The 24228-nt window shown below is 41.0% G+C and overlaps 2 protein-coding genes across 6 annotated transcripts in view; one reads left to right on the top strand and one right to left on the bottom strand.

The window, feature by feature from the left end:
- MRPL22 (mitochondrial ribosomal protein L22) overlaps window positions 1-13969 on the bottom strand; it is a 28394-nt gene extending 14425 nt beyond the window's left edge. Inside the window, exons 1-2 of one of the 2 annotated variants that reach the window (XM_008522384.2) lie at window positions 12859-13969; window positions 12735-12777 (exon numbers count right to left, since the gene is read on the bottom strand). In XM_008522384.2, coding sequence (XP_008520606.1) covers window positions 12735-12777; window positions 12859-12886 — 71 coding nt within the window. In that variant the 5' untranslated portion in view covers window positions 12887-13969. The remainder of the gene's footprint in view (window positions 1-12734; window positions 12778-12858) is intronic. The other variant, XM_008522385.2, reaches the window with a different exon arrangement.
- Window positions 13970-14141: 172 nt separating this feature from the next.
- Window positions 14142-24228, top strand: part of GEMIN5 (gem nuclear organelle associated protein 5) — a 41298-nt gene continuing 31211 nt past the window's right edge. For all 4 annotated transcript variants that reach the window (XM_070569135.1, XM_070569136.1, XM_070569138.1 and 1 more), the window contains exons 1-9: window positions 14142-14557; window positions 15358-15518; window positions 16204-16385; window positions 19100-19251; window positions 19463-19582; window positions 19877-20009; window positions 20930-21095; window positions 21985-22197; window positions 23192-23277. In XM_070569135.1, the coding sequence (XP_070425236.1) occupies window positions 14392-14557; window positions 15358-15518; window positions 16204-16385; window positions 19100-19251; window positions 19463-19582; window positions 19877-20009; window positions 20930-21095; window positions 21985-22197; window positions 23192-23277 (1379 nt within the window). In that variant the 5' untranslated portion in view covers window positions 14142-14391. The remainder of the gene's footprint in view (window positions 14558-15357; window positions 15519-16203; window positions 16386-19099; window positions 19252-19462; window positions 19583-19876; window positions 20010-20929; window positions 21096-21984; window positions 22198-23191; window positions 23278-24228) is intronic.

A 24228-nucleotide genomic window follows, 5' to 3' on the forward strand; every position in this document is an offset into this window, starting at 1 on the left:
TACTGAGTAAATATTTAACCCAGGCTTAAATATTCCAACTTGTTATATGGCAGATTCTCACACAATATATGCAACTGGATGAGAGACATGACAAAGCCTTTGTTTTTAGTCCTCAAACCATTCAGACTAAAGAACTTTAAAAATCGATTCTTTTCCTAGTAGCTCATTTCTCCTACTCTACCTCAAGTGTACCATCTTACATCCTGATACTAAGACCAGTGCCATCAAAACACCTGACAAAATCTGTACCTTTGCCATCCACATTCAGGCTCCAATATTTTAACCGAAAAGCACAAAACCAGCATACATGATGTTAGAGGGCAGAATTTCCTAATAAAACTATAAGCCAGGTCCTGAGGGCAGAGACTATGGAGTCAAGTAGACCCGGTTCTAAATTCTAACTCTAATACTACATAAATGGCCTTGGGGAAGTCACATAACTCTCTAAATCCCAGTTTTCTCACCAGTAAATGGAGTAATGATAGTAATTACCTCATAGCCTTCTTAAGGAGCTCAAACGAGGTAATGTAAGGAAAATACTTAACCTGACACTTTGGGCTCAATAAATTTTAGACAATATTACTTTTAGGATGAGGAGAAGAATACCTACTTCACTCTGTTGCTGGTGAATTAATAATTAATGTACAGTGTCTAATACATGATAAACACTGATGGCTAGTATTAATTTCAAATTAGGCCCTCTGAACAGTCCATCTCTCTTGTTCTCCAAAAGAAATAAACACTGTGAACTGTAAACTTTACACTACACAATTTTAAACCTTCTTCTCATGTTTATAACCATGATCATTTGTTTCTATGAAGTTGTAATTAGTGAGTGTACTAAGTTTGTCACTTCTTTGGGCTTCACTTTATTTATTTATGAAAAGAGGAACTGAAGCATGTCACCTCTAGGGTCTTTCTGACCTTAATTCTATCTCTAATCTCATTGTGCACAGCATGATTACAGAAACACGAACCCTTTGGCTTCTATTTCATTCTTCTTCAATGAAACCACTTACTAACTAGTCTAAAAGACTGCTACAGGGTGAGACCCATGCCTTTTGTATCCCCCACATCTAGGACAGTGTCTTACACTCCTCAAATCCTCAATACACATTCAGTGAATTAAATATGATGCTTAATAAATTAAACACATTATGAATTAACAATGACAAAGCTTTCTGAATACCTACAATACTTTCAGGGCTCAAATGGTTCATAAAATTAAGTATCAAGCAAATACTAAATAACTGTAATCAAATTAAATTAAAATATTATTCCAAACGGGGTACTTAATTCAGAAGTATATTAAATCAAAAGTTCTTATGTGCCCTCTTCTGCCCAACTACTGGAATAACACTGAACTAAAGCAGAAAATGAAGCAATCATAAACTTAAGGTTTTTATGAGCACTTTTTGTGTAAGAAAGCCTGTGAAGAGTCACTAGAGAAAACAAACTCAAGAAAAGCAAGTTGGTGGAATTAACAAATGATAGCATGAGTTTATTGCTAGGATCCATTTCCTTCTATAAAGTTGTTTTCCAACAAATATTAAATTTTCGTCTGCCTAGAGCTCTAGTTTACTGTGAGTATTTTAAAGAATCAAAATAAGTTAAAATCTTAAAAAAAAAAAAAAAAAACACTGAAAGACATCCAGGATCAACTTTTATCATTTTGAAATTCAATATCATTATTGATATTTACTATATCCTTTCATTTACTAGGAATCCCAAATCCCTTTAGCTTCACTGTTATCTCTGTAAATTGGGTAAAGGAAGGTAGGCATGAACCAACTCTCCAGGGCGCTTGTACACAAAACACATACACAGGTACCCACAACACGGTGAGACAGTCAGAGCTCAAGCAGAAAGCGACTGGTATAGTGGAACTAGCATAGGAACTTCCTTACTCTCATTATTCTGGAGTTTTCGATATACCAATACTTGAGGGTTAAGTTTAAGTATCACTTTTCAAATTCTGCCCATAGTCATTAGGCATTGAAGAGTAGCAGATATAAGCCAAATTTTAGGATTGAGTCGATTCAGATAAGATAGAATATCTGAAACTTTCTAAAGTCAGAATTTGAAAGAACTAATACTTTCTATTTATCAGTCAAAGTTCATTTTGAAATTTAGTACAAGGTATACCCAAGTCCCAAGTGAAGATAATACTGGCCTCAGGCTCAATCTTGAGAATATCACGTTATTACATGCATCAAGGTAAAAACTTCTTTGTTCCAAATTTACTGATGTTAACATTCATCTCACACTTGAGACTGAATAAAAGAAATTAAAATCTAAAAGAAAGGGCTGAAGCGATAATGTATATTCTCATAACTCAATATAATTTTATTCTGTGAAAGTCAAGGACAATAAACAAGGAAACAAGAGTTTCGCAAACAAAAAAAGTGAAATTCCAGCAATTTTGGACCATGATAAGCTCAGAGTTTCTCAACTTCTGCACTACTGACATTTTGGGCCAGATCATTCTTTGTTGAGGGGATTGTCCTGTGGCTTGTAGGATGTTTAGTGGCATCCCTCACCTCTACCCACTAAATGCCAGTAGCACTCCCTGCCCAGATTGTGACAACCAAAAATGTCTTCTCTCCAGATATTGCCAAATGTCCCCTGGGGGACAAGGGGGAGCAAAATTGCTCCCAGTTGAAAGTCATTTTTAGCTAAAGTGATAGTTAAAACAAAAAAGAAAAGAAAAACAGTGCTAATTTTTGCAGACTACGGAGCATGACCTCTCTGCTCCAAAAGGTTCCTATTATCATGCCATACACAAGTGGATGGTTAATAAACCAGATTTTCTCACTACGTAAGCCAAGGATGACTAAATGCCTAAATTTTACATTCTTATTCATGAACCCCAAGTGGGCCCTTAAGGCTGCCTGGCATTGCTACTGTATTTCCCTAGTCTGTTTACTCTCCTAGCCCCTACAGACAAACTTCATACCTCTTGTTTTATTTTTGGTTGAACCTCCCACATCTCCTCCCTCATCCTCAATCTCAGCTGATAACTGTGTTTATTTCACTCAGAAACTAGAACAATCAGAAAAGAACTTCCACAAGCTCCCACCATCGAATCTATATACCCACCTGCATCCACATCCATACATACTTACTACCTACTCTCTCTATTACAAATGAACTTCTATGGCCTAGCTAGGACCAATCTCATCCCTGCTCCCAAAATTCCATTCCTTCCCATCTACTCAAGGGCATTGCTCCAGCAATTCTTCCTGCCTTCTTTCCATCACCAATTTTTTCCTCTCTATTGGATCACTCCCATACGCAAAAAAATATATCTCCCAACTTAAAACAGACAAACCATCCCCTCACTAAGTCCCTCTAGCTACTGCTGCAAAACTTCTTGAATGAGTTGCCTAAACTCCCCATCTTTAATTCCAGTCCTCCCCTTCACCCTTAACCCCTTCCCTTCCGGTTTTTGCCTGCATCACCCCAACAAAACTGCTTTATCAAGGTCATCGAAGGTATCTGTGTTGTAAACTCTAACAGTCAATTCTCAGTCCTCATCTGAGAATGATCTAAGTATCTCTGGTAAAAGGGTCTGACTGAAACCCATAAAGAATTAGCCATTGAAAATGAGGTAGCCAATAACTAAAGGTTTTTTTCCTTTTTCTAATTACTGATTATATATAGCTTTTAGTTGTTCACTCGCCCATTGTTAACTGTGCTGTTTAGGCAATATGCTATCTGACTCCCACTAGATTCCTACAGACAACATCTCGCTGGCACCTGGGTCACCATGGTACTGGGTGTTTGAGCTGTTTTTCAGGAATTAGGACCCCCTTATCCAGCTCAGGTCAACTGAGACCACCAACTCATCAACCAGGCCCCTGCAGATGCCCGATAAGTGACCTTTTGACATCAAGAGGCTAAAAACTCCACCCTCAGATCACGCTAACACTGCCATTTTGTGAACATGAGTCCTACGAAGAGGCATCAAGTTCGACTATACTTGCAAAGATCTACTACCTCACCTCTCCTCACCTCCAATCAACTGTCTCCACACTTCAAACCACCTTGTCCCCTTCCCCATAAAGATCCCTGAGCTCCTATTTTCAGGAAGGCAGATTTGAGATTCGTTCTCCCACTTCCTCACTTGGCTGCCTTGTGATTAAAACCCTTTCTCTGCCGCAATCTCGTTGTCTCAGTATTTGGCTTTCCAGGCAATGGGCAAAATGAACCTCGTTCGGTAACACGACCACCCAACAATTCCAGTGTTGAGGGAGGGTTCCTCACAACACCACCAAGCAGTGCTCTGACGCTAGCTGGTGTCCTACAATTCTACTTAATTCTGGCTCTATCTACTCAGAGATAGCATCAGATTCCACAGGTTAACAGCTCAGTCCCACAAGACTGTCTTCTGCTTCAGATGACAATCGCAAGCCCAGGTTGTTACCTGTGCTTAGAGACTGACTGGCTATAAGTTAGAGGTTCCTATGACCCAGACCCCCTCCTTGGGTTCAATTAATTTGCCAGAGTGGCTCACAGAACTCAGGAAACCCATTTACTCACTAGCTTACCAATTTATTACAAAGAATAGGAATCAACAGCCAGATGAAGAAATACACAGGGCACGGCTATGAACAAGGAGCTTCTGTCCTCGTCGAGCTTGGAGCCCTGGCATGGTGACACAAGGAAGCGTTCTGGTTCCCCAACCTGGAAGCTCTCTGAATCACCTCTTTTTGGGTTTTATGGAGGCCTCATTACATAGGCACGACTGGTTAAAAAACTGACCACTGGTGACTGATTCAACCTACAGCCTTTCTCCCCACTCTGAAAATCAGGGGGTGGGACTGAAAGCTCCAACCCCCCCAGTCACGGTTGGTTGCTCTGGCAACCAGCCCCCATCTTTAGGTGCTTTCCAAAAGTCACCTCAGTAACAGAAACCCAGTTGTGGTAGAGGGGCTTGTTATGAATAACAAGAAACCCATTTCACCCTTATGGCTCTGAAGCAATTTCAGGAACTGAGGACAAGAGACCAAATATGACAAAAGATGTTCCCATTGTGCTTATTACTCAGGGAATTCCACCGGTTTTGGGAGCTGTGAGCCAGGAACTGCAGACAAAGACCAAATATACGTAAGAAATATATTTTGATCATCTGAATGACCAAAAATATATTTCTTATAAAACACATTATCACATCTAGTCACTCACTCTTCCTTAAGATGCCTTCTTTACTTGGGTTCCAGGACACCACACAATCCGGACACTTCTTTACAGACTCTGTTGTTTCTTCATCACCTTGATCTGTAAATGTACTCTTGTGTTTCCTATCTACAGTCACTCTCATGGTCTCAAGGCTTTAAATACTCTTTATACACCGATGACTCCCATACATGCCTTCCCTGAACCCCAAACTCATACATCCAATTGCCTGCTCACGTCTCCACCTGGAAACTTACTGGACATCCTAAACTTAACAAGCCTCAGACTGAACTTCTGATATCCTCCCTAAAAGCTGCTCCTCTGGAAGTCTTCCTATCCCATTAAACGGCAACTCCATCCTTCTAGTTGCTCAGGTCATAATCCCCGGTGTCACACTTCTTTCTCACAACTCATATCCAATCCGTCAGCAAGTCCTGTCAGCTGTCGTTAATATACTGCCAGAATCCAACCATTTACCCACTTTCACAGCCACCCAAATCCAAGCCACCATACTCGCTTGCCTGAAACATCCAATGGTATCTGCTTCCATCCTTGTTCCCCATCCCCACTCTGGTCTATTTGCAACATAGCAGCCAGAAAGAATCACTCATAACCATAAGACAAATCATATTACTTCTATACTTAAAACCCATCAATGGTTTTCCATCTCACTCAGAACAGAAGCCAAAGTACTTACAGTGACCCATGAGGCCTACATGATCTCCTACTCCCTCTTCCTCTCTGACCTCACCTCCTACTACTATTTCCCTCCTTTCACTCACTATTTTTGACCACAATAGGTATGTTCCCTGCTCAGGGCCTGTTTCATCCGTCTAGAATGGTGTTCGCTCAGATGCTGGCGCAGCTTGGTAGACTGCTCCCTCATTTCCTTCAGATCTTTACTCAAATGTTACCTTCTTGGTGAGCCCTTCCCTATCCAAAACTGCAACCCCCCTCCCATATACACATACTTCCCACTCTCATTCTCTGCTTTCATTTTTTCCTAAGCAGTTATCACTATCTAATATACTTTGTATTTTACTTATTTTGCTTATTATTTGCCTCCCTCACTAGATTATACACTCCATGATGGCAGGGATTACTGTGTTTTTGTTCACTACAAAATCCCCAGTGCTAGTAAAACAGTGGCTGGCACACATAAGGCAATGAATACCTATTTGTAGAAGGAATTAAAGAATACAGGGGATGGGGCTGGCCCGGTGGCCGAGTGGTTAAGTTTGTGCGCTCCACTGCAGGCGGCCCACTGCTTCGTTGGTTCGAATCCTGGGCACGGACATGGCACTGCTCATCAAACCACGCTGAGGCAGTGTCCCACATGCCGCAACTAGAAGGACCCACAACGAAGAATATACAACTATGTACCGGGGGGCTTTGGGAAGAAAAAGGAAAAAAATAAAATCTTTAAAAAAAAAAAAAAAAGAATACAGGGGACAGCCAGGTAATATCAAAAAGGTAAGAGAGCTGGGTATAAGTAACTATGCAAAAAAAATTTGAGATATAATTAACATATAACACTATATTAGTTTCAAGTGTACAACATGATTCAATATCTGTATATATTGTGAAATGATAACCACAATAAGTCTAGTTAACATCCATCACCATACATAGTTACAAAATATTTTTCTTGTGATGAGAACTTTTAAGATTTATTCTCTTAGCAACTTTCACATATGCAATACAGATAGTCATAATGTTGTACATTACATCCCCATGATTTATTTGTTTTATGACTGGAAGTTGTACATTTTGACCACCTTCACCCATTTCACCCAGCCCCCACCCCACCTCTGGCAACCATCAATATGTTTTCTGCATCTGTGAGTTCACCTTTTTTTGTTTTTCCTTTTTTAAGATTCTACATATAAATGAAATCATACTATGTTTGTCTTTCTCTGACTTATTTTATTAGCATAATGTCCTCAAGGTCCATCCATGTTGCGCAAATGACAAGATTTCCTTCTTTTTTATGGTTGAATGATATTCCATTGTATATATAGACCACATCTTCTTTATCCATCCACTTACACATCAATGGACACTTAGGGTGCATCCACATCTTGGCTATCGTAAATAATGCTGCAATGAACATGGGTGTGTATATATCTTTTTGAGTTAGTGTTTTCATTTTCTTCAAATAAATGCACGGAAGTGGAATTGCTAGATCATATGGTAGTTCTCTTTTTAATTTTCTGAGGAACCTCCATACTGTTTTCCACAGTGGCTGCACCAATTTGTACTCCTACCAACACTGCACAAGGGTTTGCTTTTCTCTACATCCTTGTCAACACTTGTTTACTTCTTGTCTTTTTGAGAACAGCCATTCTAACAGGTGTGAGGTGATATCTCATTGTGGTTTTGATTTGCATTTCTCTGGTGATTAGTGATGCTGAACACCTTTTCATGTATCTGTTGACCATCTGTATATCTTCTTCGGAAAAAATGTCTATTCAGATCCTCTGCCCATTTTTTAATCGGATTGTTTGTTTTTTGGATACTGAGTTGTACGAGTTCTTTACATATTTTGAATATTAACCCCTTATCAGACAATGTGCAAATATTTTCTCCCATTCGGTAGATTGTCTTTTCATCTTGATGATGGTTTCCTTTGCTGTTCAGAAGCTTTTTAGTTTGATGTAGTCCTACTTGTTTATTTTTGCTTTTGTTGCCTTTGCTTTTGGTGTCAAATCCAAAAAATCATCGCCAGGACTGATGTCAAGGAGCTTACCACCTATGTTTTCTTCTAGGAGTTTTATGGTTTCAGGTCTTACATTCAAGACTTTAATTCATTTTGAGTTAATTTTTGTGTATAGTGTAAGATAGTGGTCCAGTTTTCCCAGCATCATTGTACATGTGGTTGGAAAGTAAGGAAAATTGAAGAGTGTATGCCCCATCTAAAGAGTGCTATACTCTAGCTCTAGAAAACTGCTGCCATGCCTTGCAATGAATGTACAAGACAATCTAGAAACCTAGATTTTTATAAGAAAGCCACCAGTTTTCAAATGCTGATTTAAAAAGAAGTTTTTAAACACGGGGTAGTCCAAACAAAATATATCCACAGGTATAATTCATCACACAGTCTATAACCTCTGGGGGTAAGCCAGCAGTGCCCCAAAGCAACTATTTAAAAGAAGTCTCGGGGGCCGGCCCCATGGCCGAGTGGTTAAGTTCACACGGTCCACTTCAGCGGCCCAGGGTTTTGCCGGTTGGAATCCTGGGCGCAGACATGGCATCGCTCATCAGGCCATGCTGAGGCGGCATCCCACATGCCACAACTAGAAGGACCCACAACTGAAAATACACAACTATGTACCGGGGGGCTTTGGGAAGAAAAAGGAAAAATAAAATCTTTAAAAAGAAAAAGTCTCATTCTTCCCTGTCCCCATGTTACTCTTCTCTGCCATGATATGGCTTATATATATACTTATATATGTATGAGGGGTTTGGCCCACTATAGGAGGGATGAGAACAAATTAAAAGTCACAAGTCTGAGAACAATTTTTTAAAACAATCTGGGAATAAATCAAAAAGTTTATAATCTTTATCAACTTCCTATTTCACAAGCCTTAAGTCTTCCCTCAGAAAAACTAGTGGTAGCCTTTGGTGTCAATAATCATTTGAAAACAAGGTATTAACCCTTACAGATCACTATTATATCATTCAGAGAAATAAGAGGCATATGTTAATCAATAACTTATTGCATGGGTACACAGAGCTTTCAAAGGCCTCATTCTGTCCTAAGGAATAGTTAAAAGAATTTGAATAATCAGCACAAGCTATTCTATTACATAAAGTTGGAAACGTGTACTCATGCTTAATTTGCAATTAAGCTCACACATCTTCTTGGCACTTGAGTGGAAAAACAGGAATCCCAATTCCTGGCCATCTTTCAGACTACAACTTGCATCTGTTTCAGTTGACATATTTCATCAACTTACATTTACTGGCTGACTAATAAAGATAGGGTACTCTGGTGTCTTTTTTCTGACACTACTTCCGACACCAAATGTGTAGGGTTTTTCCACACCAATAACCAATTTTTCCAACACCAACTGGGTGCCCAACAATTGAATTCAATTCTGACACTACCTACCTGGAGTTAGCACCAGATCCACAAATTAAAGGGCTCAGTCCCATAAGACTGCCCCTACTTTAGAAGTCAGCTGCAAAGGAATGTCCAAACTACCCACACTTCTGCCTGCTGACTACAAATTTGGGGGTTCCCATCAATCCCCCTCAAGTTCAATAATTCGCTAGGATAAACAGCTCACAGAACTCAAGAAAATACTTTACTTACGTTTATGATAAAGAATTCAACTCGGTAAGAGCCAAATGGAAGAAATGCATAGGGCAAGGTAAGGGGGGAGGGCACTGAGGTTCCATGCCCTCTCCAGGCATACCACCTTCCAAGCACATCAATGTGTTCACCAACACAGCAGCTCTCAGAACCTGTTCCTTGTTCTACATTTTTTTTTTTTAAGATTTTATTTTTCCTTTTTCTCCCCAAAGCTCGCCCCCACCCCTGGTACATTGTTGTATATTTTTAGTTGTGGGTCCTTCTAGTTGTGGCATGTGGGATGCCGCCTCAGCATGGCTTAGATGAGCAGTGCCATGTCCGCGCCCAAGATCCGAACCATCAAAATCCTGGGCAGCTGAAGCAGAGCACACGAACTTAACCACTCAGCCCCGGCGCCAGCCCCTTGTTCTACTTTTTGTAACCTAATCACCAGCCCTCCTTTCATTCCCTTTGTTCCAAAAAAGCTCATTATAACAACAGACACTCTTATCACTCAGGAAACTCCAAGGATTTTAGGGGCTCTGTGCCAGGAACCGAGGACAAACACCAAATGTATTTCTTATTATACTGCAAGCACTATTCTAGGTGATGGGGATGCAAAGAGACATAAAACATAATTCCAGCCCTTAAGTGATTTAAAATTCAGTTAGAGAGACAGAGAATTAACTATAAATTTGCAATAGGCATCAAAATGACAGAAGCAGCAACAGGAGGGCTGCGGTCATCAGGATGGCTTTAAGAAGATGCGACTTGAGCTGAGTGTTGAAGAAAGTCGACTTCCACATTCAGAAACCAGGTAAACCAGCACTCCAGGCTGAAGGAGCAGCAGAAGTAAAGGTGTGACTTACAGGGTATCTTTCTGAAAAAAACACCTAAAGACAATCTACAAAGACCTCTTTTGAAAGAGAATGTAGTGGGCTGAATGGTGGCCCCAAAGATACGCCTACATCCTTATTCCCAGAATCTGTGAATAACACCTTATATGGCAAAAGCTGTGATTGTTAGGGATGTTGAGAGGAGGAGCTTATCCTGGATCATCTTGTTCAGCCCTAAATGCCATCCCATGTATTTTAATGAGAGAGAGGCAGAGGGAGTTTTGAGACAAACACACAGAGGCAAAGGTGTGGTGAAGACAGAGCCAGAAGCTGGAAGCAGCAAGGAATAAATTCTCCCCTAGAGACTCCAGAAGGAGTACAACCCTGCTGATACCTTGATTTTGGACTTCTGGACTTCAGACCTGCGAGAGAATAAATTTCCGTTGTCTAAAGCCACCCAATTTACGGTAATTTGTTACAGCAGCCCTAGGAAACTAATAGAGAAACCTTTCAGATCTAAGTTAGACTTCAACCAGATACAGAACTGGCTTGAGAGTCCTTTGAAAGGAATAAAGTGTCACATAAACAAGAGACTCACTAAATGAACACACACATTATGGAATTGATCATGTCCATCTATAAGGTCTCCTTGTTTTAGCGCATGATCATTTTAGGGCTTACTGTCAAGCTGCAAAGAACTGTCAATTTTTCTTCTTTCAAAAACGCATCAGGGGGCTGGCCCCATGGAGTTGTGGTTGAGTTCGGCAAGCCCTGCTTCAGCGGCCCAGGTTTGCAGTTTCGGATCCCAGGCACAGACCTATATCACTTGTCAGCCATGCTGTGGTGGCGACCCACATGTAAAGCAGAGGAAGACTGGCACAGATACTACCTCAGGGCTAATCTTCCTCAGCCAAAAAAAAAAAGCATACACTTGATTTCTATTTGCATTTTTTAATTAAAACCTTAAAATAAAAGATCTTTAAATTATACCACCCATTTTGATCATGGTTTGTGGTTCTTGGAAACTGTCTTCACTTTTAGGAAATACAATCTGAAGTGATTAGGAGTAAATTACCATAATGTGTACAACCCATTTCCAAAAGATTCAGGAAAAAAAGCACATGTATTTAGAAAGAAAGCTAAAGCCATGTTAACAACTGGTGAATCCAGCTGAAGGATACTGTAATATTCTTCCAACTTTCCTGTAGGATTGAAACTTTTCAAAATAAACTGAGGTAGATGTTATTTCACCCATTAATGCAAGGGCCACTGCTCAACATGCTTCCCAATGTACATCATTACTGTATACTCGCTGCATGGCGAGCATTACAGTACCTCACGCATCACAAACAGATGCTTGTGTTTAATTGTGATGTCCAATGCAGAGATTCCTAGGCTGAGGATTATGAAACTACAAGCAAAAGTATGAAAGCAATATGCATTTTTCTGGGAAGATGTTTTGTGGCTTTCCTCATACTCTCAAAGGAGTCTGTGAGTCAAATTTAAGAACCATTGCTAAAAGGCAAGGAATCACAGCCCCTCAGGTCACAGGGTAAGGTTTAATTAAGAGAGCACAACATCAACGTGGTGTCAAATCCTGCTAGCAGGGGCAATTCCGAACAGCGAGAGCATAGATGAACAAAAACCAGAGATAATTTCTAACCTTTGCTTTGGAAAAGTCTTTCAAGAGTGATTTGACTAAATGCCTAGCAGGCTGACTTACGTTTTAGTTTCTAATCTTCTTGCCAATTGTTTTATAAAAGTAGGGCTGATGAATGAAATATGTATCTCAACTAAGAGCGTTGAGTGGCTACTGACTGGTTCCAGCATAAAATCTGATCCCTTTGAAAGAACTTCATGGTGATATTCATCCCCATCACCACACCTTCACAGTGCCAGGCACTTTAACAGACACTTTACATTTTAGTCTCTTACTTCTCGTAACTACCCTCTAAGGCAAATATTACCCTCGTTTTTTGAGATGAGGAAACTGAGCTTCAGAGAAGTTAAACAAATGGCCCAAGGCCACGACGTTTGTCCTTGGCAGAGACCCGAAATCCAGCTTTATCTCCTGCAGCCCAGTGTTTACTCAAATATATCACACTGCTGTCATCACTCTTCCATCAAACTGCTAATTCATGACATTTCCAACCTGGCTGGAGAGTCTAACCAAGTCCAGAAAGATCAGAGGAGACTGTTCAGAAAAAACATTTACAACGTCCCTTGGATAATGGGTAATCCTGATCCCCGCAGGGCTATGCAACACGGCGGAGAAAAAACGGGTTGGCAAAGCAGAGACTGGCTGTCTTGTTCGCCAGCCCCAGACCCTAAAGCAGAGCTTGGCACACAGGCTCTCAGCAACTGACTCACAGAATAATAAGAAAGCCTTGGTCGCTTCTGCAACTCCGAGGCGAGAGACTTACCCCAAAGTGAGCTTCCCCCTCAAATTCTGCATCCATAATGCACCTGCAATATCAACACAAGCCGTCACTTCAGACTCCCACTCCTCCTCCCTTCTTCCACCCCTTACCACTAAGAAATTCTTACCCAAACGTTCCAGTATTGCCGCCGCCATCTTTATCCCTCCCTCTACGGAAGCCTCCGAGTTCACACGCCATCTGGGCAAGACGCATGCGCAATTCTCCGGATTTCCTCCCCATCCAGAGACCCAGAAGCACCTACGCCCGCGGTGTTGTCATGGAGACCGTGAGCACGTGGCCGGCGCTTTAAAGTGTGGTCGGGCCAGACTCGCTTGAGAATAAATGACTTAATAAAGGCCGAAAACGAGTGAGTTTCCGGAAGTTCATCGAGATCTAGAAAAACCGCGAAACCTCACCTGACAAATGATTTAAAGTATTAGGAAAACAGAGCGAGAACAAGCCACCTAACCTGGGTGGGCCTCAGTTTTCTTGTAGGTAAAACAGTCAGAAATAAGTATCCCTAAGGCACAGGCTTGTTGTAAAGATCACTAGAGATCGTGGGAAAGCTCTTTTAGTTCAATTACGTATTTAGTTCAAATACGACGTATAATGTCCTAATCCCTGCTATGCTCCAGGTTGCCCTCCAAAAGATGAGTTAATATTCATCGGGCGCTTGCTACCGTATATGTCCACAAGCCATTTCACTAAATCTCATGTACCCCTCACAGCAATCCAACAAGACACAGATTATCATCTCTCTTCAAATTAGGAAACAGATTTAGGATACGTTAAAGTCTCCCAGATAACTGGCAAAACCAGTGGTCAGTCTAGGGTTGGGAACCTCCAAAGTTTGTGCCCCCATCCACATCCAAATAACTGTTTGACCTCGCTATATTAGTAGAGCTATCTCAGGTTTCGTGTGCTAGATATGTAGGAGGGCTAGATACCCACTGCAAACAAGTAATACAGAAGAAGAGTGTAAGTGCAGAATCTGAGCATCTTAGCATGTTTGCGCTGGAAGGAAACTTCCATTCTCTTTCTTCCACAGCATTTACCGCATACAGTTCCCTTCACAGAGATGGCACTCAATCAAATCAAAAGTCACTCATTCTGCTTCTCCTTGAGTACCAAGAACCCAGAGCCAGAATTTCCACTCAGTTGCAGAAACTCTTCCTTCTGTTTTTGATTTCTGATTTGAACTTTTATCTTTTGTTAATTGGCTTCTTGTAGATATCTTTAAAACATCTCCAGAGACAGCAAAGTGACTCGGCGCACAGCGTTAAAAAAAATACTTGATGGGATAGCGGTTGAACAGGTCCAAAGAATAAACCGGCAGCGCGGGACGTGACTCCACCAGTCCAACCCTTTCATTACGCTCCTGGCCGTAAGAAGTGAGAATGCCTAACCCCAGGGCCGGACTCGGGAGCCCCGAGAGCCTTCGGTCACGGGCGGGGGTGGAGGCCGAGCGCGGCGCGCGTGGCCCCGCCCTGCGGCGGCGGGAGCCGAGTGCGCGGTGCGGCCTGGGCCTCGGAGCGCGCCGTAGCGGCAGGCCCGAGGAGGCGGGGCTCCGATCCATCCCCGCCCCCTTCCCGGCTACGGCGTGGGGCAGCGAACGGTGTGTCTCAGTGGCTCCTTCCCTCTTCCCTGGTGACCGGTGATCATGGGTCAGGAGCCGCGCACGCTGCCGCCGTCCCCTAACTGGTACTGCGCCCGATGCAGCGATGCCGTGCCCGGGGGCCTCTTCGGCTTCGCGGCGCGGACCTCCGTTTTCCTTGTCCGCGTGGGCCCGGGCGCGGGCGCGATCCCTGGGACGCCCCCATTTCGAGGTAATCCCCCACCTCTCGGCCCCAGTCCTCCTGCACTTCTTGAGTTTCCTGGGGGGTGCTGAGTGGGCATCTCCAGCCGCCTCTCTCTACAGGTGGGAAAACTGAGGCTTGGGCGGGGAGAAGGGTCTGCTCACAGTCGCTAAGCTCAGTGGCGTCCGCGTCTCCAAGATTGTGAGCTACACCACACTGGCCGAGCGGTCCTGCCTCCTGGAGCTCCCACGTGGGACCGCTCCCTTTCTGAAAAGTTATGCTTGTCTAATCTCAGGCGTTTATAATCTCTCTGGCCTCCCTCCCCACCCAGTGCCGCGGGCCCCTTGGGGCCTTCCTGGGGTTGGGGGCTGCCTACACCTCCAGGCCCTAAGCAAGATCCTGCAAATATCTTATGCTCATTTCTGTAAGATGAATGAATTGAGCCAGATGCTTTCAGGCTCCAAACTAGGTTTTGATTATGCTTTGGGATATGAAATGCCAGATATTCTTTTCCAAACGACCGCTGGCCAGGTCTGAATAAAAATCAGTTTTACATTCTTCGTTTGAGCTGCTCCTCAGCCTGAAAACTAGGCTCATGATGTTAATAGCATTTTGCAGTTGGGAAGACTGAGGTTCAAGGAGATTAAATGACTTGTCTGAAGTCACGTGGCAGAGCCAATACCAGCACTTGGGGTTTCTGATTGTGAGTCCCTGGATATTTTTGTTATACCATGGGAGAAGTGAGATCCCACTCATCATCCAACAACAGTATGATTCTGCCAGGAATCTTAGGTAGCACTTTAACCTAGAATCTGGTTTTTGCTTTGAAGTCATAGGGGAGTTGGTGGGACACACCGAAAGGGTCTCTGGCTTCACGTTTTCTCATCACCCGGGTCAATACAACCTCTGTGCCACCAGCTCGGATGATGGGACTGTGAAAATCTGGGATGTGGAGACAAAAACAGTTGTGACAGAACATGCACTCCATCAGGTACCATGCCTTACTGGTTTCTCAGAACGTTATTATTTGGGCTGAGGGTTGTTTTGCTTTAAGTACAGTTTTACTAGCTCGTCTGTGCAAGTAACTTTTATAATTGTGTTGATTAATTAGATAAGCAGCTCTGTATTGTAACTTTTTTGAAAGGAGGTATATATAAACCAAGGGTCAGCAAACTGCACTGCTGCCTGCTTTTGCAAATTGTTTTACTGGAATACAACCGCAGTCGTTCATTTCAGTATTAGCTGCTTGCATCCTACAATGGCAGAGTTGAGTAGCTGCAACAGATTCAGTATGGCCCACAATGTCTAAAATATTTACTGTCCAGCTCTTTACATGAAAAAGACTCTTAATGTAAACTATATATGAGCGAATGAAACTTGTTTCTAAACCAGGTGATTAATTGATATACCTGCCTTTTGAGATAATGTTGGAAAGGAAAAGATTCAATCTTAGTAAGACCTTGCATTAAGCTATTAAATGAAGAAATTTTTTAAATACTTCTTTGATCCCCAGTAGCCTTAATTCTCCTCTCATTTGGTTAATGTAGTCTCGCTATACAAGTGGTACTAAGAGTATTTGTTAAATACCTATAATGTGCTTAGTATTGTACAGGCTAAAAACTGAAAATTCAGCACTGACAAATGAGAAGCAAATATATTTTTGTTTTGTTTTAAAGCATACCATATCAGCATTGCATTGGTCTCCTCGAGTAAAGGATTTAATCGTATCTGGAGATGAAAAAGGAGTAGTTTTCTGTTACTGGCTTAACAGAAATGACAGCCAGCAGCTCTCTGTAGAACCCAGGACAATTTTCTGTCTTACTTGCTCACCTCATGATGAAGATTTAGTAGCCATTGGGTAAGTACTGTACCCTCTGTATTGATAGTTTTTGTTTATGATCCTATTTTCTATTTGCTTTACCTTCTTCTGTCCCTTTATTCCTCAGAGGAAACCATTTGCAGATTTTAACCACTCTCTCTGAGCCCTTAATATCATTTGTTAATGTGACTTCCACATCCTTACTATCTCTCCCGCTTTTTCTGTTTTTGTTTCCTTGGTTTCCATGATACTGTACTTTCCTCATTCTTCATATCTGATTTCTTTAGTCAGCCTCCAAATGTAGGAAATACCCTCTTTCACCTTTTTCTCCCTCCATACTTGTCCTTGGATATAACACTTACTCCCAGAGTGTCAGACTACTCAGCCCTGTCTCTGGTCTTGAGCTCTCCCTCTAGATTGGGAAAGTGATCTGGCATTGAATCTGTCTCCTCATTGATCACAAAGGTTAATTGACATGAGCTCCCTGCATAGGCATCCCCTTTCCCTCACCGCTCCATTCACTTCTCTCCCAAAGATGTCTGTTCAATGTAGTTTGAAGACCTGACATAAGCACTAGAATGTTGGAGGAGAAAGTCTGACTGGAGTGGATTCAAGAGACTGGGGGGTAAGGTAGAAAAGTTATACATGGAGACAGCTTTTTCACAAAGTTTGTTGTAAAAATGTGCATAGACATGAACCCAAAGGAGGTATATGGGGCTCAAGGAGTATTAAATGGAAGATGACAAGGGCATGTTTTTGTGCTGTTGGAAATGAGGCAGATGAGGGAGAGCTTGGTGCGAGGATAAATATAAATACAAGAGTGATGTTAAGAAGTCATGAGGGGATTAGATCCAGATCACAAGTAGAAAGAACAGCTGAGAATATGGAAATCAGTGCAGGTAGGTTTGTAGATCTGGTTGGAAGAGAAGTGTTTCTGTTGGCTTCTGATTTTCTCAGTGAGGCTTAAGTCAGAGAGGTGGAGTCAAGTTCAGGGTGAGGATGGAGGTGGATGCAGGAAGAAGGTATGAAAACAGTCATCTCAGAGAACAGGAAGATGAACTTACTGAGGGAAGTGGTAGGTCCACTGGTCCCTGTTGAGTGCCAAGCTAAGGATCACGGTCATGACTTTAGAGTAAACTCAAATTGACTGAGAAAGGAGATGATTGGATTCAGCCAGGTTTGGGGTGTTGTGGAGTAAATACACCTGAGAGAAAGGGGACAGAGGAGATAAGGGTGTTTTTAAAGGAGTGATTGTAATGATGGATCGTGAAATCTGTGCTGCATGGGAGGAAGGATAGGAAGACAGGTGAGGATGAGTAATAGTGAAAATGGAAGGAAGGGGTCTGTGGATTGGCGGTGGTCTCTGGGAGCTGCAAGCATTATTGCAGTGGGGCTACTAGAGAGAGGGAGCAGAGAGGGTGGTAGGCAGGGGTCAGAGAATGTTGAATCAAACTGACCTTGAAAGACGAGCAGGAATTCACAAGAGGAGAAGAGTCCTTCAAGTAGAAGGAACTGCACAAAGTCCAGGTCTTCAAAGATTGATATAGTCTATGATTTCATTTTTAATAAAGCTGTAATCATAAAAAAAAATTCAATGAAAGGAGAAAAATAAATAAAGCTGTAATGATATTTTTCCCTGTAGAATTTTCTAGTATGTAGGAAATGGAGATAGATACACCTACTTTGGAGAGCAGTTTTGCACTTTGTAGTAAAGAAAAGATGTGCATATCTTACATCCTGGTAGTTCCATTACTGGGCATCAAACCTGAAATTGTCTTATGTGTGTATGAGAACATTAATAGCAGCATTTTTTGTTTGTAATGGCAAGAAATGGAAGCCCTTCAGGGAAAATGAATAAATGAACTTGTGGTATATTCACACAGTGGAGTACTATACAGGAGTGTAAATGACAGACCAGTAGCTAGAGTTACGTGTGTCAACAGGGATGACTCACAAACAGAATCAGTGAAAAAAGCAAGCTGCAGACAGATCGACCGCATGATACCATTTATCTGAAGGTTTTAAATTTACGAACTAATTGTGCATCTTATTTAGGAGCATATACAAAGAAAGGCTGGGAATAAGATAACACAAAATTCACAAATAGCAGCTTACCTCTGAGGAAGAGGAGAGAGGTTTGACCGGGTGGGTGATGCCGAGGACTTCAATGGTATTGGTAGTTATTTTTTTCTGAAGCTTGGTGGTAGATACTTTATGTGTCTGAAATACTTCCTCTCTTTTTTAAAAAGCTGTTAGAATTTCTCAGTTTCTTCTGAACTAAAAAATGATAGCCTTGGAATATCCAGATCTAGAAGTTGGAATTCTGCAGCTTTTGTTAAGTTCACAGTTAGAAAAGGAGGATCACTTGTAAAAAGGAGGGTTTTTTAGTGTATTAGGACAAATTCATCTCTAATTAGAGGAATTGCTGGGCCCCTGTAATAACTGTTCTTCTGTAAGTTCCCTTCGAACATAAGCATGCTCCACTGTGAGCCCTGTGCCAGGCAACATGCACAGTATTACTTAGTGCCAAGAGTTTCATCATGGGGGCAGGTTTTAAAAAAAAAACAGGAAACCTGAAATGAGCACTTTGGAAAAAGGACAGAACGATTATTTCTTGCTCTCTTCCCTTCTCCCCCACCCTAAATACGCTTAATTTTTAGAAATGCACAATGATAACTCCTAAACCAAAATGTTTGCTAGAGACACTGTTCTGTCTTCATTTTTCTGTAATATTTCTAACTCTTATTTTTTAGCTACAAGGATGGCATAGTGGTTATAATTGACATCAGTAAGAAAGGAGAAGTTATTCACAGGCTTCGAGGCCACGATGATGAGATCCACTCCATAGCCTGGTGTCCTCTGCCTGGTGAAGATTGTTTATCCATAAATCAAGAGGAAAATTCAGGTAGAGATGATTTAAGAGGGTTTAGTACTCTTGAGACCTAAGGAACAAAGTGGGTAGAATTATATCATTTGAATTATATTTAAAATTTTAGGTTTTACAGATCAGATCTATGAAAGCGATAGCTAAGTTTCAGGACCTTTGCAAACTAGTTTTTCTTTGATAAGTGCGGGTTTAATGCAAATTAAAAATAAAATTACCATCTCTATCCTAGAAGAACCTGAAATTCCCAATGGGAAAGTTATAGCACAAACTCCAGTAACGAAAGGCTGCTACTTAGCTACTGGAAGCAAAGATCAGACTATTCGAATCTGGAGCTGCTCTAGAGGCCGAGGTAGGATCGATGTTCAACATCTCTTTTACGATGTAACCTATATTGATCTGATGGAAGTAGAAGCTTTTTTATTCTGTCTTGTTATCCTGAGGGTGTGTCATCTGTCAGAAAGCAGTTCTTTACTTTTCTATCCAGAAAGTTGCTTCCCATAATGTTTCCCTAAGAAAAATGAGGTCTGAATTCTAAGTAACCAAACTAACAAACTTTAAACCACACACCATGCTGTGGACTGCTGGGACTTCATGCAGGTAGTTTCATTTCTAGAGAGCCCATGGACCTTCTCTTATTCTGTAGGGGTGATGATTTTGAAGTTGCCTGTTCTGAAGAGAAGAGGAGGGGGCATAGACCCCACTGTGAAAGAGCGCCTTTGGTTGACACTCCATTGGCCCAAGAATCAGCCAACACAGCTGGTATCCAGCTGTTTGGGGTAAGTCTCTGGTCATGCTCTTTGACATATTTTGTTTTCCTCTCTAGCCTCAGCAATTCCTAGGCTTCTCTTTCTGGGCACAGAAGATAGAGAAAGCAATGGCTGAGGCTTGTATTACGGTGGGCCATTTGTAACGGAAAAATCATAGGACTAATACTTGTGCTTTCACTAATAACAGAGTTGTGAAAAGATCAAATAAGTAGAGCCTGGCGGTTAAGAGTATAGACTCTAAAGTCAGGCAGAGCTGAGTTTCAGAATCAGTCTGTTACGTACCTGCTCTGTGTTCATGAGCAAGACCCTTCACTTTCTGAGCTTTGATTACTTGACCTGTAAAAAAGGGAGGTTATGGCATTTCCTGTCTTTTAGGATGATTATAGCTATTCATTAAACAAAATTTATTGAACACCAGCTTCTAATTGCTTGAGATAATAAGTGAATTTAACAGACAAGCTCCCTGCTTTTAAATGAAGTGATACAGGTAAAGCATATAAAAATCCCCCAAAACGTTAGTGATGGCCCTACTCCCCCCAACTGCCGCACAAAAGAGAGAGATCTTAAAGCCTTTGGTGCTATGCAAATTATGGTGCCATTGTATAATTAAAGCTGTTAGGAAAATGTGTTCAAAGGGTAGTCCAGTACACTCATGTGGTTCAAAAGGAAGGAAAGTATAGAATAAAGTACCCTTCCCACCTCTGCCTTCTCCAGCTTCTTGGTTCTCCTCCCCATGAGCAGTGACTCCTTCTTTTTGTGTATGTTTTTCCAGAGATATGTTGTGTGTATTTCAGAATGTGCAGTTTTTCTCTCCTTAAAGGAACAATTAACAGAAATTATTTTGCAACTGAGGGCCCACACTCTGGCCCACAATCACTTGTTTTTAGATTGCTCCTGAAAGAGAACTAGTGCTTGTGTTTCCTTCACAGAGGCGAGCTGCTGCTGTGGGATCTCACTCAGTCTTGGAGGCGGAAATTTACTGTCTTTAGTGCTTCATCAGAAGGGCAGAACCATTCAAGAATTGTGTTTAATTTATGTCCTTTACACACTGAGGATGACAAACAGCTGCTGCTTTCCACCTCAATGGACAGAGATGTAAGAACTGCTTATTTTTCTTCAGCATGGTGGAGCAGCGATTCATGACTTGGATGGGACTAGAGCGCTTTGCTTTCTCAAACCATCCATCAGTTCTCACACCCCACCTTGCCCCCCCTTCCAATCTCAGTCATTGTTACAGATCGACACCAAATACATTAGCAGCAGAGAGGTAGGGTAAAGGTGAGGAACCATCCAGATGCCTTTTTCAAAGCAGATCTGCTAAAGAACAGTAGATATGTCTGGAAAGGATGTGTGAAATCATCACGCTTTGCCTTCGAAATATCCTTGTCTATAGTTTAAGTAGCAGAATCATCTGCTCCTGGTAAAACCTCTCTGGGAGAGAACTGGCTTTATTTCAGAGTCTGTGACCTTAGTGTTTTGCATTTAATCTAGGCTTATTTGTTAGAGTTTGTTTTCTCCCAAGCCCCTCTGATAAACAAGTGACCATTAAGAACTTATCACTCCTCTTACGCTGGGTATCATAAGATGTTTTGCTTTTTGAGATAGCAACTCTGATTTTTCCACTGTCCTGAGGCCAAATTCATTCTTATTTAGAGTTTGCCAGATGAGGACATTACCAATGCTGTAATACAATAGAGTTGTAAGGCAACTGAACCTGAGAAATGGGAGGCCTGGGCTCTGGTTTATCAATTGCGTGACCCCGAATTCACTCGACATCCCTGGAAATAAATGTATTGTAAGATCCCTTTGAGCTCTACGATTTATTACTTCTTTTTTTTCTAAGAGACACTTTCCATTTCCTACTGGAATCGTTAAATTACATTGTCCTTACCTACTCTCTGAGCCCATCCTATTTGAATGTTGATTCTTTTTCCTGTTTCTCTGATCTTTTTGATATTTAGGCCCTAACCCTTAATCTTTTCAGGTAAAATGTTGGGACATGGCCACCTTGGAGTGCTGCTGGACCCTGCCTTCCCTTGGGGGCTTTGCCTACAGTCTGGCTTTCTCTCCTGTGGACACAGGCTCTTTGGCCATCGGCGTTGGGGATGGCATGATCCGTATATGGAATACACTCTCCATAAAGAACAACTATGATGTGAAAAACTTTTGGCAAGGTGTCAAGTCCAAGGTTACTGCGGTGAGGGTGCTTTCTTTGAACTTTGTTTTACTTGCAATGAACTTTTTTTCAAATAATGTAATTCTCTTTTAGAGAATATCTGTTCACTTAAATGAACTCTATTGGGAATCAAAGGTTGTTCAAGGGTATTTCCAGTGATGTTTGAAACTAGGAAAGCAGAAGGATGCTCTCTAACCAAACCCATTATCTCCAAATTCCGAATTTAAAATTAAAACTTTGTTCAAGTCACCATGTTCTCTAATAGTAAGAATTAGAAATAACCTGGATGTGCGTTCATAGAAGGTACCTTAAGTTATAATATAACCACATGTTGGAATGGTATCAAACTATTAAAAATAACGTAGATCTTTTTCTGATGTGGAAAGATGTTAATGATTTGTGAAAAGTGCAAATTACAAAACAGGGAACACAGATTACAAAGCAATATAATTTTTCTGTTTTTCTCCGAAGTGATACTTCTGTTTTGGTTTTTTAGTCTAAAAGCAATAAGTGTTTGTGGTTTAAAAAGAAAACCAAATAGTACAGAAGTGTCAAAAGCAAAAAATTTTTCCTACTCTACCCTCCACTCCATTCTCCCACTTCCGTAATCCAGAGAACACTGTTGACAGTTTGTGATGTATCTTTCCAAATTTTTTAAATTATTAATAGAATCATATTTTCTAAATTGTCCAGGAATCTTTTATTACCACTCAACAGTGTATCATGCACAGCATTTAAATGTTTGAGCCTTTTTTTTTTTTAATTGTATATACCCTAAGTTTATTCACAAAAAATACCTGGAAAGAGACAAAATTGGCAATGGAGTGTTTTGGATGGTGACATTACAGGTGACTTTTACTTTGTTTTTAATATTTCTTTGCTTCTCTCTTTTAAATAATGAGAATTTGTTATTTTAAATTAGAAGACACCAAGAGCAAAATGCTTTCCATTCGAATTCTCGAAGGATTACCTAAGGATTCCCTTAACAGTGTGCCCCTCCTCATATGTTTTGTAGCTCTCCTGGCACCCAACCAAGGAAGGCTGCTTAGCTTTTGGAACTGATGATGGAAAAGTGGGATTGTATGACACCTACTCCAACAAGTAAGAAATAAATCATTCTTATTTAACCCATTGACCAAGGGGTCAATGATGGAGTTCATTTTGAGTTGCTAAACCTGGATGTACATCAGAATTGGCCTGGAAAGCATCTTTAAGATTCTGGCTCTGAGACTGAGGCTTACAACTTGGAATTTTATTTTAAAAAATCTTTTTTTAGCCCATCTGACCTATGGGAACCACTCAAATAAACCATTCCTTTTGTTTTCCTCAGCTTTTTTTTTTTACAAAAGTTTTCAGGCATCCGTGAACATTGAAAGCCTAGCACAAAAAACATCTCTGTGCCTTCCATCTAGATTTACTGGTTGTTGACATTTTGCCATACTTGCTTTATCTGTGTGCACTTAAGAAAATTAACAGTAATTCTATAATATGATCTAATATCCAGTCCATATACAGATTTCCTCAGTTGAACCAAGAATGTTTTTCCTAGCTATTTGTTTTTCAAATCAGTTTTCAATTAGGGTTCACACATTGCATTTTATTACGTCTCTGTAGTGTCTGTTATTCTAGAATAGTGCCCCCACTTCTTTCCATAACATTGCCTTTTTAATTTGAAGGTTCCAGATAAGTTGTTTTGTATAATATTCTACATTGTGGACATGTCTAGTTATTTCTTTGTGCTGACTTCTAATTCGTTTCAATATTCCCTCTCTTTCCTATAAACTAGAAATTATGTCTAGAGCTACACTGTTCATTACAGTAGTCTTTATCCACAAATGACTGCTGAGATGTGCTGTAAGTGTAAAATACACTCCAGAGTTCAAAGACTTAGTCCCAAAAAAAGAATGTAAGCTATTTCAATAATTATTTTATTTTGATTATATTTTAAAAGGTAAGACTTTTTATTACTGAGTTAAATAAAATATATTATTAAAATTGAATTTCACTTGTTTCTTTTACTTCTGTTAATGTGATCACTAGGAAGCTTTAAGT

Source organism: Equus przewalskii, chromosome 13, assembly GCF_037783145.1.
Source record: "Equus przewalskii isolate Varuska chromosome 13, EquPr2, whole genome shotgun sequence".
Taxonomy (NCBI): Eukaryota; Metazoa; Chordata; class Mammalia; order Perissodactyla; family Equidae; genus Equus; species Equus przewalskii.